The sequence below is a fragment of the Abrus precatorius genome, unplaced genomic scaffold (genome assembly GCF_003935025.1).
Source record: "Abrus precatorius isolate BTA unplaced genomic scaffold, Abrus_2018 Scaffold7, whole genome shotgun sequence".
In the NCBI taxonomy this organism is placed as follows: domain Eukaryota; kingdom Viridiplantae; phylum Streptophyta; class Magnoliopsida; order Fabales; family Fabaceae; genus Abrus; species Abrus precatorius.
Genome location: NW_020874417.1, coordinates 19,527,076 through 19,544,906, shown reverse-complemented (window position 1 = coordinate 19,544,906; position 17,831 = coordinate 19,527,076). Strand labels below are relative to the sequence as shown.

At 39.9% G+C, this 17,831-nt stretch overlaps 1 protein-coding gene across 1 annotated transcript; it reads left to right on the top strand.

The window, feature by feature from the left end:
- Window positions 1–533: 533 nt before the first annotated feature.
- On the top strand, window positions 534–6,907 carry LOC113871594 (cytochrome b). Its single transcript, XM_027508686.1, has 3 exons — window positions 534–1,522; window positions 6,451–6,498; window positions 6,832–6,907. Exons 1-3 carry the CDS (start codon window positions 534–536, stop codon window positions 6,905–6,907), a joined length of 1,113 nt encoding a protein of 370 aa, XP_027364487.1.
- The last annotated feature ends 10,924 nt before the right edge of the window (window positions 6,908–17,831 follow it).

Sequence of the window (17,831 nt, the reverse complement as noted above, 5' to 3'; positions counted from 1 at the left end):
ATAAAAATAGGTAATTTTAAGGCATTGTCTTTGAAAAAACTTTTATAAAATATATTTGAATTATTTTATGAACCCCCAATTGCTTAGGGGTCGCACTTTGTCCCGCTTGGTAGATGAAATGAAATCTTCTCTTCTTTTAGAATTCTTTCTCCCACACACCTTTGCCCTCTTTCACTGAAGAGGAAAGAAGAATCTTCCAAGCGGACAGAGACCTAAATTTCCATTAGATTCATTCCTAAGCTTGCTTTGTTGCAGTAAGATGATCAGTCCGAGAGTGCTGGAGAGAAGAGAAAGCGGTAAAAACCCCTCTGATTCGGTCACCGAGCAGTCGGACGACTCTTCAGTAACCCAGGATGACCCCTTCGACGCTCGCTTCTTTCGCTGTATACCCCCTCCATCCTTCGGAGGTAGGTGGAAGAAAGAAAAGGTACTATAAATAAAATAATGGATTCTTTCTTTTTTTTTTTAAGTAGGGCCCCAGAACGAAAAAAAGGTGGGGGAACCAGAGTTGTCACGATAGGAAAGAGAAAAAGATGACTATAAGGAACCAACGATTCTCTCTTCTTAAACAACCTATATCCTCCACACTTAATCAACATTTGATAGATTATCCAACCCCGAGCAATCTTAGTTATTGGTGGGGCTTCGGTTCGTTAGCTGGTATTTGTTTAGTCATTCAGATAGTGACTGGCGTTTTTTTAGCTATGCATTACACACCTCATGTGGATCTAGCTTTCAACAGCGTAGAACACGTTATGAGAGATGTTGAAGGGGGCTGGTTGCTCCGTTATATGCATGCTAATGGGGCAAGTATGTTTCTCATTGTGGTTCACCTTCATATTTTTCGTGGTCTATATCATGCGAGTTATAGCAGTCCTAGGGAATTTGTTCGGTGTCTCGGAGTTGTAATCTTCCTATTAATGATTGTGACAGCTTTTACAGGATACGTACTACCTTGGGGTCAGATGAGCTTTTGGGGAGCTACAGTAATTACAAGCTTAGCTAGCGCCATACCTGTAGTAGGAGATACCATAGTGACTTGGCTTTGGGGTGGTTTCTCCGTGGACAATGCCACCTTAAATCGTTTTTTTAGTCTTCATCATTTACTCCCCTTTATTTTAGTAGGCGCCAGTCTTCTTCATCTGGCCGCATTGCATCAATATGGATCAAATAATCCATTGGGTGTACATTCAGAGATGGATCAAATTTCTTTTTACCCTTATTTTTATGTAAAGGATCTAGTAGGTTGGGTAGCTTTTGCTATCTTTTTTTCCATTTGGATTTTTTATGCTCCTAATGTTTTGGGCCATCCCGACAATTATATACCTGCTAATCCGATGCCCACCCCGCCTCATATTGTGCCGGAATGGTATTTCCTACCGATCCATGCCATTCTTCGTAGTATACCTGACAAATCGGGAGGTGTAGCTGCAATAGCAGCAGTTTTTATATGTCTGTTGGCTTTACCTTTTTTTAAAAGTATGTACGTGTGTAGTTCAAGTTTTCGCCCTATTCACCAAGGAACAAATGAAATGAAATTCGTGATTTTTTATTCTATCCTAAGGGGAAACTTCTTTCTTTAGGGAAATACGAGTTTTATGTCAAAGAAGTTGAATTTGGGACCCACCAGAGCCAACCATATAAGAATATTATAGATGTCATCTATTCTTCTAAACTATTTTTAACAAAAGTGAAAAAAATAAAGAGGTGGGAATGGTAGAGGGGACAAGGTGAAGCTGCTCCCTGGGCTTGGCTGGCTTGATTGCCGTTGGTGGATATGAGGGGAATGAATGAGGGGCAAGATTAAAAATGGAATTAGTAGTAGATATACACACCAATTAAATTAAATATCAAATCAATGGTACTGTTTTCTATAATATGATGTAAAAGATACATGGGTTTAAGATTCTGGCTCTTAGTTTTTCGGGGGTTGTAGTTTTTATTTGAGCGGGGGTATCCTCAAATAAGAATGAGGCCCGTCCTAAAAATGGGACAGGGAAGGAGAAGTGGGCATGTGGATCTCCTTCACTTGACTATCAATATTGGAATGATGTTTGAAAGGTTAACATTGGTAGGCGGACAAGTGAACATTCTAGTGTGACTGGGGAGAGAATAAGGTAGATGCTGTGAATCAGGCTATTCGTGAAAGGAAATTTGTATAAAGACGGTGAAACTACATCTCTTAAGAAGAACCACTCATAGAATAAGGACGAATATCTTTTTCTACTATCCGTACCTAAGGTTCAGTGATGACTTATGATATTCACCCAAAGGAAGCTCTTTACTCACGGGTGTGGAACTGGAGCGTAGGAAGCATTGGTTATCAAAAGCCCAGAGGGTGAACCCTGTCTGTAGCTGAGTACGGCTTGTGCGCGGAGGGAAGTCTAACCTTTCTGGCAAAATGCTTTTTTTTTTCTTTCCTTTACTACTAGCGGGAGTAGTAGTTTTCATTTTTTGAAAGAAAGCAGACCCGGGACCAGCAGCGAAGCTAGTCATGCTAGACCGGAAAGAAGCCAAAGAAAGAAAGCTAAGCACCAATGACTAGTCTGCTTCCCCAACCCATCGATGAACACTTCCTATGACATCATACTCGGGATTTTCGCATCTTCAGCTATAGACTCTTATTCCTTCAATGTATATCTTCTGTCCGGGAAGTTTGATGAAACGATTTTAGCTACTCGTCATGCAAAAGATTGTCGTTAATCCTCATCAAATATGCAAAGAAATAAATGCAGTACTAGGGTGTTATCCTAGGTCGTCTCCAAGGAATTTTTGGTTGGGAACATACATCGAACAAGTGTGAACATGTATTTTAAAGCAAGTAAATTGGGGGGAGGTTTGTCAATTTTCAGATTTTAATCAAGAGCAAAGTGTAAACTAGTGAAATTCAATCAATTAAAATGAGTAATTCCTAGTCAATCAATGAGTTCCATCATTATTCTATCAAATGATTCAATAATCCCCTTTCTTTCCCTTGAATTAAGTTAATCTAACAAGCGAAAATTAACTTTAACATCCCAATTAAAATTAAGCATCTTAATGGGCTCCAATCTCTATCCCTAAGATTAAGCAACCTCAAGGATTAATCAAAATTAAGCAATTTTGAATTAGAATTTCGTTGGGTAATTTAGGGTTCATTAAGCAATGTTCCCTTCATGCAAATTCCATTTCATTCAAAGATTGGGGTCAATAAATTCAAAGAAAGAAAGATTTGTATTGCAATTAATCCCAAGAATTCAAGATTCATGTGCATTGACTAGGAATTACAAGGAAGTTTAGCCCTCCATGTGTATGGGCTTCACAAATGAAAGAAAGAAATGAAAGAACGTAAGTAACATTAATGTAAATTCAACCAAAATCAAAAGGAAAATTGAAAATTAAAACCTATAGAGGACCCTTGGCTGTCACCCAAGACTCCAATGTTCTGAAAAAATGTCTCAATTTGGCAAAGGAAAATTGTGTAAAGTGTCAAAAGTCTCGTACCCTAATTCCTAAATTCTATTTATAGTGGATGACATGTCAGCAAAGTGTCCACTTTTGCCTTTGAAAGTGTCCACGCGCAATTCTCGTAAATCTGTCAATTCTCGGGAGTTGCCACTATTGGTCTTGAAAGTGAGAACTTTGGATACGCGTAGCCACTTTGAAAGGTAATAGTGGCCACGCGCATCATGCTTCAAAATTGACGTCCTTGGAGCTTCTAGAGTTGCCACTTTTGGGCTTGAAAGTGGGAACTTTGGGACCTTTAATGCCCAGACTTGCTGTAGTTGCCACTTTTGCTCCTAAAAGTGGCTACTTTGGGGGCAACTTTCATCCAAGGACCAAGATTTCCCAAAATTAACTTGGGGACTCTGCAAAAATATCAAGATAATTAAAATTGCAATCTATATCTATGTAATTAAATGCAAATTAACCAAAAATTAATAAACCTATGATATTTACTCAAAATGTGATTTCTATATTATTTGCACTATCTAAGTCCATTTTTTTCTATTAAGGAGCACCAAAAAGGCAAGTAAAAATATAATAAAAAGTGAATTCATCACAACCCCAAACTTAAACTTTTGCTTGTCCTCAAGCAAATCAAAATTCAAGCAAAGCAAATGAAGACGGTTGGATTTATCCAAAATAAATTTTAGAGATTTTCATTCCAACTTCATGCTTTAATTAGCACTTCCAACATCTTCACAACCATAGACTCATTCAACGGACGAATCATATTCATGTCAAATATTCCATGCAAAGTCCCACTAAATTGAAACAAAAGAATCAAGCAAGGTTTCATGTGACTCACATAATGCAAAGAAATTATTCATCTCACAAGGTGGTGTTTCACTCATCACTCAATAACATTTCAGGCTGAGTGTTTTCCCTCAATCCATGCATTTAGCCTCACCATACCATAGGCTTGCCCATATTCTCAATCTCCTTTGCCTACACACAATGAACCACCTATCATGAGGGCTTTGTTGGTCACAAATGGGGTTAGGATAGGCTCAAATTTAACCAAGGAGGGTGACAAGATCAAGTGGGTACTCAAGAGGAGGGAGTTTTTTTGAGTGATTTAGTGCAACAACTAGAGTGGAATGCCTTAAATGATGTAGCTTAAGAGGTTAAAGCATTCTTTCACCACATTAATTTTTTATTTGCCTTATGTGGAGATCATTTTTCAACTCAAATGCCTTGCTATATTTTTCTTTCTTTCTTTTCTCCTTTTTCATTCATTCATATTTTTGTGATGTCATGGACTTTGACAATCATTTTTTTTCTTTTTTCTTTTTACATGTATTATTAACATGTATGCTGTCCACCACCCCAAACTTAAGATATTGCTTGTCCTCAAGCAACTACACTCATAATCGGCACCCCAAACTTAGTTGCTTGCACTAAATCTTAAGGCAACTCAAAAGAAATGCCTCTCTTAAGGAAGGGAAATTGTTGGTGCAGACTAAGTTTGGTAAAAGTAAGACATGGGGAACAAGGGAAAGGAGGTGCAAGGGTGGGGGGTATGTGCAAAGAAGGCCTCAATCATCTAGATGGAAAATTGCACAATGCATATTGAATTAAGAAACAAGGCAAGTTCTAGAAGATGAATGCAAAAATACATGTAATATGCACACAGAAAAGAAGAAGAAAGGCTCAATTCACTACCATGGTAAAAGTGATAATAACTTGCAAAATGAGAGTACAATTCACCCGACAAGAAAATATGTTCAAAATGGTAGGGACAGTAAATATGTACAAAAATGAGAATGAGTAGGAGTTAGATGGGAAATTCAATTAGAGCATAAAAGCAAAATACGAAAGAGAACTAGATTAAAATGAAAAGAGAAGAAATGAAATAAGGAAAATATTTTTGTCTTTTATCTAGTACAGTGCAGGAAAAGTAAGCTACAAATAAATGCAAAATAGAGACAAAGAGTTCACCCCCCTTTTATAGATGATGTATTCAAAGTTCAGGATAAAATGATGCTCCTCTTGATGGAACTGAGGGCATCTCTGCACAATGATAACAAGAGTTCAGAAAAAGAACGAAAGAGAGGTAACATAACTGTTTGAAGGAAAGTAACATAAAAGCAGGAACGGAAAGACAATAAAAGGACAAGTGGTTCCTAATTACTTGGGAAAATAAAAGAAAATAACTACAAGCAGAGAAATAAAAGAAAACACGAAAGGTGGACTAAATGGCATCTTCATCAGAGGTGGATGAGGTGGCGCCTTCATCTTCCTCTACTTCTTTTGCTTCCTCAGAGGAACTGGAGTTGCGGACATCTCTAGGGGCATTAGGATTGAATGGGGGCAGGTCATTCTGAACAGCAGCTCGGAGGAAAGGGGCAGGGAAACGGTGGGCCTGATATATCTAGTCTGAAGTCATCCCCATCTTCTTGCCAATGTTCAGCATCATGGTCTCCATGAGGAGGAGCATGCTGGTTTGACCAGAGTGGATGGTAGTCTGCCTTTGTGCTATTTGCTGCAGCTGCTCCTTGAGTGTTGCAGGGGTCTCCTTCTTGTATTCGGCTGGCAAGCTGAGACCTGGGTCTGAAGACTTCTTTGGCTTAAATAGGTCCTTCACCAAGGCAGTGGAAATGGGAGGAAGTGCTCTAATTCTCTGCTGGTAGTCTCCAAAATCAACAGCTGCATCCTGGCATAACATATTGATTAGAGAGGGAAAAGCTAAAGAATCTCTACTCCTTTTAAGGACTTCCAGCATGGCGCTGTTGATGACCTCCCCAACATGGATGGGCATGCCAGTGAGAATAGCATAGATGAGTTCTGCCCTCTTTACTGCAATGGTGGAGGTGTGGATGACGGGCATAAATAAGCTGACAACGAAGATATTCCACCACTTGGCAGGAGGGAGAAGGTGTTTGGTGGTCAGATTCTTGGGCTGCATTTTACAATCAAATTCCCAATTTTCTCCTTCCATGCAGATTGTTTGAAGTATAGGTTGGTAATCTTTTTCCTTCTGTTTGCAGAATGCAGTGAAGTCCAGTTGGCCAGGTTGCTTCTGCAGATGAGGGATGTTTAAAACCCTCTGGATGGTGGCTGGAGTGAAGTTAACTTGCTTACCCCTGACCATGGTGTGCCTGGGGGGGTAAATGTCATCTTCCAGGCGCAGAGCATTAGCATAGAATTCCTGGGTGATGTCCTTTCACTCATTGCCTGCACAAGAAGTGAAAAGTCCCCAGTCACGCCTGTCTATTTCCTCCTGAAACTGTGGAAATGTCCCCTGTTGGATTTCAAAATTCCTGTCCTAGACCATCTGGCGCCGCAGGATGTTCTCCTTGAAATACTGTTCGTGCTCTGGGGATCTAAACCTTGGGTCATGAGTAGGAGGGAGTTGAGAGGAAGAGGCTTCAGCTGTCCTACTCCTCTTGGTTCTAGGTGTGTTCCTTCTAGAATTGCTTGACATTATCTGCAGAGGAGAAAGAATATGTGAATGGGTAGTGCAAGGAAATTGGGTCAACCTTCATAGTAACACACAACAACAAACAATCAAACCAGGGGCTGCAAAATAATTTGATACCATCCTAAGTAATGTGTGTGCAAAAGGGGGTATAGTGCTACAGACTCAGAGGGCAACTAATGTCAATCATGGTACATAGCCTATACACACATTCCATTCCATAAAAGGAGGCATTATGTGGGCAAAGCATAGAGCTCAAATGGTACAGACAAGAACAATTAAGCACAGAGAATGGTGTGGCATACGTTCACTATGTATAGCAATCCAATGTATAGCAGAATATGGATTCTAAGCTCAAGGACCGTAATGCAGCAATTAGTGAAATTAAAGTCATGAAAAACATGTTCAACACCCAGAAAGATCAACAATTATGCTTAATTATGTAATGTGCATGAGAATCAAGTGCAGCAAAAGTAAAATGGCATGGAATTGAAAAGCAAAACAGCAAAATGGAGGGGTCAAAACTAAATGGAATTGGGCACGAATCAAATTCAGGCACTAACATATATGAACAAGAAGTTTAATAGCATTATTGGCATGTTTAGAGCATAAAAATGAAAGAGGGAAGCATAACAAAAACGATAAATGGAAGTCATGGCAAGGAGGAAGTGGGCGTGGCCACTATTGGGGCCAAAAGTGGGAACGCCCAATTGGATGGGAGTAATACGCCCCTTTGGGTGCAATTTAGGGACCTCACCCTCTCTAATTCAAGTAAGAATGCTCAATTACACAAGAATTACACCTCAATTTCAAGAAAAAACAAGTAAAATTGAAAAGTCCCAAATTGGGAAATCTATGAACCTTAACCATAAATGGAGAGAAATTGAGAGAATTGCCTTGCTTGAAGCCTTGGGTGTGGTGAGGGAAAGTGCATTTTGGCCCTAGGAGTGAGTGGGTGTGTGAAATGGTGACGTGAAAATGGTGCGTGTTGGGCGTTGTGTGGGGTGGATAGTGTGAAATGGTGAGCGTGTTTATTTTCAAAGGGATTAGTGGGTACTTTAAGTTGGGCCCAAGGGGAATAGTGCAAATGGTGTACGTGCCTACTCCAAACAAGAAAGGTGGGAACACTTAAGAGGCTAAATTTTGGTTCCAATTTGCGCGTGGTGACTTTCATCCAAGAAAGTGACAACTACAGTGAGGGTGTGTGTGGGCATATGCGCGTGGTGACTATGGAGCTTCAAAGTGGGAACTCCAGTGAGTCATTTTGTGGAACAAATGCGCGTGGTGACTATGGAGCTTCAAAGTGGGAACTCCAATGAAGTGACAATGCAAGGAGATTTGCGCGTGGCCACTATTGGTCTCTAAAGTGTCCACGCGCAAAATGACTGAGCTCCTGGCGCCAAAGTGGACACTCCCACTCTTAAAAGTGGGAATTACAGAGAAGGAGTTGCTTACCTTGAGACAAAGTAGTCACTATAGCCTATGAGAGTGGCCACTTTCATGAAGGATGAATTGCACCTAGCAAGAATGAGTGCCCAAAGTGGTGCTGCTGTTAGAATTCCTACAAAATTGTGAATCCTCAAAAATTTATTTACACAAAATTGAAGCATATCAGAAATTGCTTAGCTCATTACACCTCAAATGAAGACAAAAATGTAATTGAAGGAATGCAAAGGAGAAATAAGGGAAATACAAAATTGCTTATTCACTTGTGAGTTGCCTCTCACAGAGCGCTTCAAGTGATTTACTCGTGGCAAGGGTCTTGGTTGGAAGAAATGATGGGGGAATACACATCCACCTCTTCAATCTCCTCCACAGGAACTGAGTTCTCTAAAAAATGCTTCAAGCGATGTCCATTCACTGTGAAATATTTGGTAGTGGATTCACTCTTGATTTCCACTGCACCATTAGGAAACACTTGTGTGACTATAAATGGACCAATCCACCTTGAGCGAAGCTTTCCGGCCATGAATTTGAGGCGGGAGTTGAACAAGAGCACCTTTTGACCAACACAAAATTCTTTCCTGGCAATTAACTTGTCATGGAACCTCTTGGTTTTCTCCTTATAAATTCTGAAATTTTCATATGCCTCTAGACGTAACTCTTTCAACTCTTGCAATTGAAGCTTTCTTTACTCTCCAGCTGAGTCATAGTGCAGATTACAAGCCTTTACTGCCCAGTATGCCTTATGCTCTATCTCCACTGGTAAATGGCAAGCCTTGCCAAAGATTATTCTGTAAGGAGACATGCCCAAAGGTGCTTTGAATGCAGTCCTGTGTGCCCACAAGGCATCATCTAGCCTGCGGCTCCAATCTTTTCTGTGGGGCTGTACAACTCTTTCAAGTATTTTCTTTATTTCTCTGTTGGAAAGTTTTGCTTGGCCATTCGTTTGCGGGTGGTAGGCTGTGGAAAATTTGTGCAGAACTCCATATTTTCTCAGCAAAACCTCCATTGTCTTGTTGCAAAAATGTCTCCCTTGGTCACTAATGATGGCACGTGGGATGCCAAACCTGCAAAATAGGTTGGAGCGAACAAATTCTGCAACAACTCTAGCATCATTAGTCTTGGTAGCTTTAGCTTCTACCCATTTTGAAACATAGTCAACAGCAAGTAAAATGTATAAGAAACCAAAAGAAGAGGGAAAGGGGCCCATGAAGTCAATACCCCAGACATCAAAGATGTCACAGTATAGGATAGGTTGCTGAGGCATTTCCTGTCTCTTGGTGATCATTCCTCCTGACTTCTGGCAGCTCTCACAGACAGAATATGTTCGCCAAGAGTCTTTGAAAATGGAGGGCCAGTACAATCCTGAGTCCAACACCTTTCTTGCTATTCTTTGAGGTCCAAGGTGTCCTCCCACAACCGAATTGTGGCAAAACTGCAATATGGATGGGATCTCTTCAGCAGGGACGCATCTTCTGATCACTTGATCATTACAGAACTTCCATAAGTAAGGGTCGTCCCACACATAATATTTGGCATCGCTCTTGATTTTGTCCCTTTGAATTTTTTATGCATTTATAGGGAAAATTCCTGAAACCAAAAAATTAACCAAATCAGCATACCAAGGTACATGTGATGTGCACAACTCTAAGAGTTGTTCATCAGGAAAATCATCCTTGAGGGGAATGAGTTCAGGGACTCCCTCTATTTTGCTTAAATGGTCTGCTACCAAGTTTTGTGCTCCACTTCTATCTTTAATCTCCAAGTCAAATTCTTGGAGTAAGAGCATCCACCTTATTAGCCTGGGTTTAGAATCTGTCTTTTTTAGCAAAAACTTCAAAGCAGAATGATCAGTGAACACCACAACTTTTGATCCCAACAGATATGATCTGAATTTATCTAATGTAAACACTATGGCCAACAATTCCTTTTCAGTTGTGGTGTAATTGGATTGTACAGTGTCTAAGGTCCTAGAAGCATAATAAATGACATGAGGGACCTTACCAACCCGCTGTGCAAGGACAGCTCCCACTGCATAATTTGAGGCATCACACATCAGCTCAAAGGGTATTGACCAATCTGGAGGTTGGATAATTGGTGTGGTGGTTAAGGCTTTTTTAAGGAAGTTGAAAGCCTTTTTGCAGTCCTCATCAAAGTCGAATTCAACATCTTTTTGCAGCAGCTTCGAAAGAGAAATTGCAATCTTGGAGAAATTCTGAATGAACCTCCTATAAAATCCTACATGGCCCAAAAAAGAACGAACCTCCCTCACGCATGAGGAGTAAGGAAGTTGTGAAATAACATCCAATTTTGCAGGATCAACCTCAATTCCTTTTTCAGAGATTATGTGTCCTAGAACTACACCCTGCTCTACCATGAAATGGCATTTCTCAAAGTTAAGTACAAGGTTAGTTTCAATACACCTCTTCAAGACTTTTTCTAAATTGACTAAGCATGCATGAAAGGATGTGCCATAAACTGTGAAATCATCCATGAATACCTCTATACAATGCTCCACTAAATCAGAAAAAATACTCAACATGCATCTCTGGAATGTGTCAAGAGCATTACATAGGCCAAAAGGCATTCTTCGATAAGGGAAGGTGCCAAAGGGACATGTAAATGTGGTTTTCTCCTGGTCTTGAGGGGCAATACATATTTGGAAATAACTAGAGTAGCCATCTAGAAAGCAATAGTGGGACTTACCTGCCAATCTTTCAAGCATTTGATCAATGAAGGGTAGTGGAAAGTGGTCATTCCTTGTTGCTTGGTTCAGCCGCCTGTAGTCTATGCAGACTCTCCAGCTGTTCTGGACTCTGGTAGGTATCATTTCATTCTTCTCATTCCTGACCACTGTAAGTCCAGATTTCTTTGGGACCACTTGCACAGGGCTAACCCAGGTGCTATCAGAAATTGGGTATATGATCCCGGCTTGAAGCAACTTGGTGACCTCCTTCTTTACCACATCTAGGATGATGGGATTCACCCTCCTTTGAGGTTGTCTCACCGGTTTAGCATCCTCTTCCAACAAAATTCTATGCATGTACATGGAGGGGCTAATTCCTGGTATATCAGCAAGTGTCCACCCAATGGCTTTTTTGTGCTTTTTGATCACTTCTAGCAACTTCTCCTCTTGATCACTATCAAGCTTGGTAGAGATGATAACTGGGAGCTTTTCATTTGGTTCCAAATAGACATATTTCAAATGCTCCAGTAGAGGCTTTAACTCTAATGTGGGAGGTTGCTCTATAGAGGGAAGTGATTTAGCATTTTCATTTGACAAAATTTCTGCAACATTCAAATCAAAGGGGTTAGATTCAACTGTATTTGCTAAATCCAATACTTCACATTCCACCCCTATGGAATTATCAACTTCATCAACACTAAAACTTTCAGAACTTTCATTCAAATAATCAGAATTTTCAGCACAAGTATCACACAAAGAATTTTCATATGATTCACAAACAAAAGCATCTACACAATGGGAAAAATTAAGAAAAGAGTTTCTCAAAATTTCGGTCCAGCTCTCATCCACTAATGCATCAAATACATCAATATGGAAGACAAAATGTTCTTCAATCGGATGTTTCATGGCATCCAATATGTTGAAGCGTACAATGTTATCCCCAAATTCTATGGTGAGTGAACCGGCATGTACATAAATCTTCGTTCTTGCAGTCTTCAAGAACGGTCTTTCCAAAATGATCGGTGCAAAATTTTTGAATGACTCTTCTTCTTGCATGTCGAGGATGTAGAAGTCAGCTTGGAATATGAGGTCATTTACCTTCACTAACACATCTTCGACAAGTCCAGCTGAATGTGTTGTGCTTCTATTGGCCAACTGAATTACTACACCTGTGGGCTGCAAGGGACCAAGAGATAGAGAAGAAAAAATAGACAATGACATAACATTAATGGATGCTCCTAGATCTAACATGGCATTGTCTATCCTATTATTACCAATGATGCATGGAATAGTAAATGTTCATAGGTCTTTACACTTCTCAGGCATTGTGGTTCTCTGTTTCTCAAAAAGTGCAGAAACATTCCTACCCATGTTGACTCTCTCATTACCCTTCAGACGCCTTCTATGTGTACACAAATCTTTCAAGAACTTGGCGTACTTGGGTATTTGTTTAATTGCCTCCAGCAAGGGTATGTTTACCTTAACCTTTCTGAAGGTGTCCAAGATTTCTTTGTCACTCTCCTCAGCTTTCTTACTTGGTTTGGCGATCATAACCCTTTGAGGCAAAGGTGGTGGAATTGCCCTTTCAGCTTCTTCTACCACTTCTTGAGTGGTGGGTGCATTTTCTTCCTCCCTTTCATCAACCAAGGGGCATGGGATCTCCTTCTCCCTAGGCATTTCAGGCTCTTGCATTACCTTCCTAGACCGCAGAGTAATTGCACTGACATTCTTTGGGTTTGTGACTGTCTGTGCTGGGAGGTTGCCTGAACCTTGGGACTGAATTTGATTTATAAAGGAAGCCAACTGTCCCATCTGGTTCTCAATTGTTCTGATACTGGCCTCTGTTCGCTGTTGAAAATTAATGTTGCTCATGGCCATCTGCTTCACAAGCTCCTCCAATGATGGCTCATTCTTCTTACAAGAAGAGGCTTGGGATGAGGACGCTTGTTGTTGTTGGTGAGGTTGTTACCCATGTTGTTGATCATTCCATTAGCGTGGCTGATGTGGCCTACCATGACCATCTTGGTAATTGTTGCTTTGCTGATTTTGCTGGTTAGAATTTCATCCCCACCTCAAGTTTGGATGATTTCTCCAACCCGGGTTTGCCGGTTTGAAGAAAGGTCCTAGTTTGGTTGTTGCTGCTGCTGCTGAAAAGGAAATTTGTTAGTGTAAATATTTGCAGCATAGGCTTGGGGGTTACCTTCAGGAGTATCTGACTCCTGCAATGTAGGGCAGCTGTCTGTATAATGATCTGCAGCTGAGCATATTCCACAAAGTGTAGCTGGAACTGGTGGTGGAGGTGTTGCAGAGACAGCACTCTTTTGCATTGCAGCTAATTGCTTTACCATGGAAGCAAGCTCATCAATCTTGTGTTCCAATTTGTTTGGTTCTGCAGCTTGAACTTCATGCACACCTCTAGTAACACAAGAATTATGTCTAGTTGCAAATTGCTGGGAGTTGGCAGCCATGTTTTCTATCAAGTTCCTGGTTGCCACAGGGGTCTTATCTAACAAAGCTCCTCCACTCGCTGCATCGATCATACTCCTATCCATTGGGTGTAATCCCTCATAGAAGTACTGGATCAGCAATTGATCGCTAATTTGGTGGTGGGGGCAGCTGGCACATAGTCTTTTAAACCTCTCCCAGTATTCATAGAGAGTTTCTCTTTCTAGCTGTCTAATTCCACAAATTTCCTTTCTTATGGATGCAGCTCGGGAGGCTAGAAAGAACTTCTCTAGAAAGAATCTTTTGAGGTTGTCCCAACTTGTAATAGATCCGGGAAGAAGGTAGTAGAGCCAATCCTTCGCGGTGTTCATTAATGAGAAAGGAAAAGCCTTCAATTTGACATGCTCCTCCGGAACACCTTGAGGTCTCATGGTGGAACATACAGTGTGAAACTCCTTCAAGTGTTTGTGAGGGTCTTCACCTGCAAAACCATGAAATTTAGGTAGAAGGTGAATTAATCCAGTTTTCAAAACAAAAGGGGCATCCACATCTGGATATTGGATGCACAATGTTTGGTATGTGACATCCGGTGCAGCTAGCTCCTTAAGAGTCCTCTCATCACCTGCCATTGCTCCAAAACTAGAGTTAAGTGAAAATGGAGAAGAGTAAACAGAATTTGGTGTCACAGATTGCAAAGATGCAGTAGGTGATGATGATGATTCAGAGTGTTCGGAGTGATCTCTATGTGTCCTAATGTTTCTATAAAAAGTCCTATCAATCTCCTGGTCTAATGGATACAAATCTCCAGGGTTTGATCGGGTCATGCACTAGATATCAACTAACTAAATTGAAAGCAAATTAAGTAAATGAAATAACAAGAGTAGTTTAAAAATCTCTCTGCAGAATTATGCAGCAAAAGTGCAGAAAAACAGAGAAATATGCAGCAAAATGAGTGCAGAAAATTGGAAGTGAGTGATTGAAAAATTTCAGCACTTGAATGAAGGAAATGATGCAGAAAATCTTGCAATAACAATGCAGAAATAGACTACTAAATTCGTATGACTTTCAACACAACACAAAAACTCAAAATGAAACAAGCACACTAACATGCAAGACACAAAAACAGAGTACCAAGCATGTTCAACATAAGTTCAGCACCAAAAAGTTTCCCCGGCAACGGTGCCAATTTGATGAAACGATTTTAGCTACTCGTCATGCAAAAGATTGTCGTTAATCCTCATCAAATATGCAAAGAAATAAATGCAGTACTAGGGTGTTATCCTAGGTCGTCTCCAAGGAATTTTTGGTTGGGAACATACATCGAACAAGTGTGAACATGTATTTTAAAGCAAGTAAATTGGGGGAGGTTTGTCAATTTTCAGATTTTAATCAAGAGCAAAGTGTAAACTAGTGAAATTCAATCAATTAAAATGAGTAATTCCTAGTCAATCAATGAGTTCCATCATTATTCTATCAAACGATTCAATAATCCCCTTTCTTTCCCTTGAATTAAGTTAATCTAACAAGCGAAAATTAACTTTAACATCCCAATTAAAATTAAGCATCTTAATGGGCTCCAATCTCTATCCCTAAGATTAAGCAACCTCAAGGATTAATCAAAATTAAGCAATTTTGAATTAGAATTTCGTTGGGTAATTTAGGGTTCATTAAGCAATGTTCCCTTCATGCAAATTCCATTTCATTCAAAGATTGGGGTCAATAAATTCAAAGAAAGAAAGATTTGTATTGCAATTAATCCCAAGAATTCAAGATTCATGTGCATTGACTAGGAATTACAAGGAAGTTTAGCCCTCCATGTGGATGGGCTTCACAAATGAAAGAAAGAAATGCAAGAACGTAAGTAACATTAATGTAAATTCAACCAAAATCAAAAGGAAAATTAGAAATTAAAACCTATAGAGGACCCTTGGCTGTCACCCAAGACTCCAATGTTCTGGAAAAATGTCTCAATTTGGCAAAGAAAAATTGTGTAAAGTGTCAAAAGTCCCGTACCCTAATTCCTAAATTCTATTTATAGTAGATGACATGTCAGCAAAGTGTCCACTTTGGGCCTTGAAAGTGTGCACGCGCAATTCTCGTAAATCTGTCAATTCTCGGGAGTTGCCACTATTGGTCTTGAAAGTGGGAACTTTGGATGCGCGTAGCTACTTTGAAAGGCAATAGTGGCCACGCGCATCATGCTTTAAAATTGACGTCCCTGGAGCTTCTAGAGTTGCCACTTTTGGGCTTGAAAGTGGGAACTTTGGATGCGCGTAGCCACTTTGAAAGGCAATAGTGGCCACGCGCATCATGCTTCAAAATTGACGTCTCTGAAGCTTCTGGAGTTGCCACTTTTGGGCTTGAAAGTGGGAACTTTGGGACCTTTAATGCCCAGACTTGCTGTAGTTGTCACTTTTGCTCCTAAAAGTGGTTACTTTGGGGGCAACTTTCATCCAAGGACCAAGATTTCTCAAAATTAACTTAGGGACTCTGCAAAAATATCAAGATAATTAAAATTGCAATCTATATCTATGTAATTAAATGCAAATTAACCAAAAATTAATAAACCTATGATATTTACTCAAAATGTGATTTCTATATTATTTGCACTATCTAGGTCCATTTTTTTCTATTAAGGAGCACCAAAAAGGCAAGTAAAAATATAATAAAAAGTGAATTCATCAGCAGTTGTCCTTCTTTTCTTCTATAGTCAAGTCGGCCTTTTCCTTTGAGGTTGCGTCTATGCGAATGCATATCTGTACATGGTGTCTTTCCCCTGAAACCCACCTCTAAAGGAATAATTGGATTGCCCTTCCTTTTTTTAAGGGAGTGGATCCTTTCCACAAATAAAACTCTCAATGTTCTTTTTGGTTCAGCTACTTAGCTTGAGTAAGACTTCATTTCTGGGTTAAGATTACGTTTTCCTATAAGGTCGTCCCTTCTTCCTTGATAGATAGCGCTAGTACAGAGATTAAGCTCTCCTACCTACATAGAAAGCAACCTAACCTTCGTTTATATCCCAGCCTGGTAAGTAAGAAATAAATTACCATCCTACTAGAAGAAAGAAAAAGAATAGACTGATTCTGGGATCTCTTCTTGGTGAATTTCTCCGCTAGGATTAGTGGGACCATAGACTACGGAAGTAGTGCTTTCTACATGTAGATTAGCATACTCGATCAGGTCTGAGATTGTGATACCTGGTTCCAGTGCTACGAACTAGAAGTTGCTCGATAGGAAGGGCTTCTTTATAAATAAAAAAAAGAGAAATGATATTTCATAATAGAGGAAAGATGGTAGCCTAGTTTGGATTCAAGGTATGCCACAAGGCTATCTGAGTTTACATATGTCCTTATTTATCTCTCTTTTTAGAAGGATTGGGTGCTCATAACACGGGATATCCACAAGAAAAGTAAAAAGGAATCATAGTTGCTAGAATGCAATCTAACTAAACCTTCAACTCTGGTCTTTTCTTTTGTTCAGAGAGAAACTTGATATCTTAGTTCAGACTAAACAAGATAGGCTGGTGAGGTAAATACTGCTTAGAAAGAGGTCGTTACAAAAAGAATTTAGTGATTGACCTAAGACTTGAATTAAGGTTCTGCTTATTTAGAGGGAAGCAAGTACACCAAGCTAAGCAATCCCCGCGAATAAGATTTTCTTATTACCAAAGTAGTCCTGCTTGTCTATGTCTATTAAGACAGATAAAGTGCTCGTTCACCTAATCTCAGGGATACAGGGATAAGCGGTAGGTCTAAGAGAGCAAGGTCAGTAAAGCTATAAATCGTGCAAAGCTTTGGTTTCGAACTGTCCATGGGGCAAGTCAAGCAGAGAGCACTTTCAAGGAACGAAGTTTTTTTAGTACTATAGTAGAGGTAAACTCCGTTCTAAAGAAGTATCCGACTCAACACAATTAGTTACTTAATAAAGCTTCTCACATTGGTCCGCGGCAAAAAAAGAGCAAACTAGGCAGAAACAGGATATGCTATTAAACACGAGGGGACCTCTCAGGTTTTCTATTCCTATTCCATAATAAACCCTACCTACTAGTATAGTACTAGGATCAGGGTTCATGTTCGTGTTCAAGAATGGGTTGCTAAAGCCTTTTATTTGCCTTTCATGATGATGAATGAATAGTTTTCTCCCTCTGATCATGATCATGACTGTTCCCTGGTCACCTATGCAATTTTCTCATTTGTGACTCTCCTACGGGAAAGATTAAGAAAAGCATATGGAGGAGAGTTCGATGTAACTTATAGATTTCTTTCTACCTTTTCTTCTTTAACTGAGTTCTTTGTAAGCCAATGAGCTGCTCCACTTTCATTTCTTTGTTAAGGCCTCTAACGGGGAATACCC

Coding starts and splice junctions, on each gene's coding strand:
- LOC113871594 (XM_027508686.1), top strand. CDS start 534: ATGACTATAAGGAACCAACGATTCTCTCTTCTTAAACAACCTATATCC. Junction 1,523..6,450: donor TTTCGCCCTATTCACCAAGG/AACAAATGAAAT, acceptor GTATAGGTTGGT/AATCTTTTTCCTTCTGTTTG. Junction 6,499..6,831: donor AGTGAAGTCCAGTTGGCCAG/GTTGCTTCTGCA, acceptor GGTCATGAGTAG/GAGGGAGTTGAGAGGAAGAG.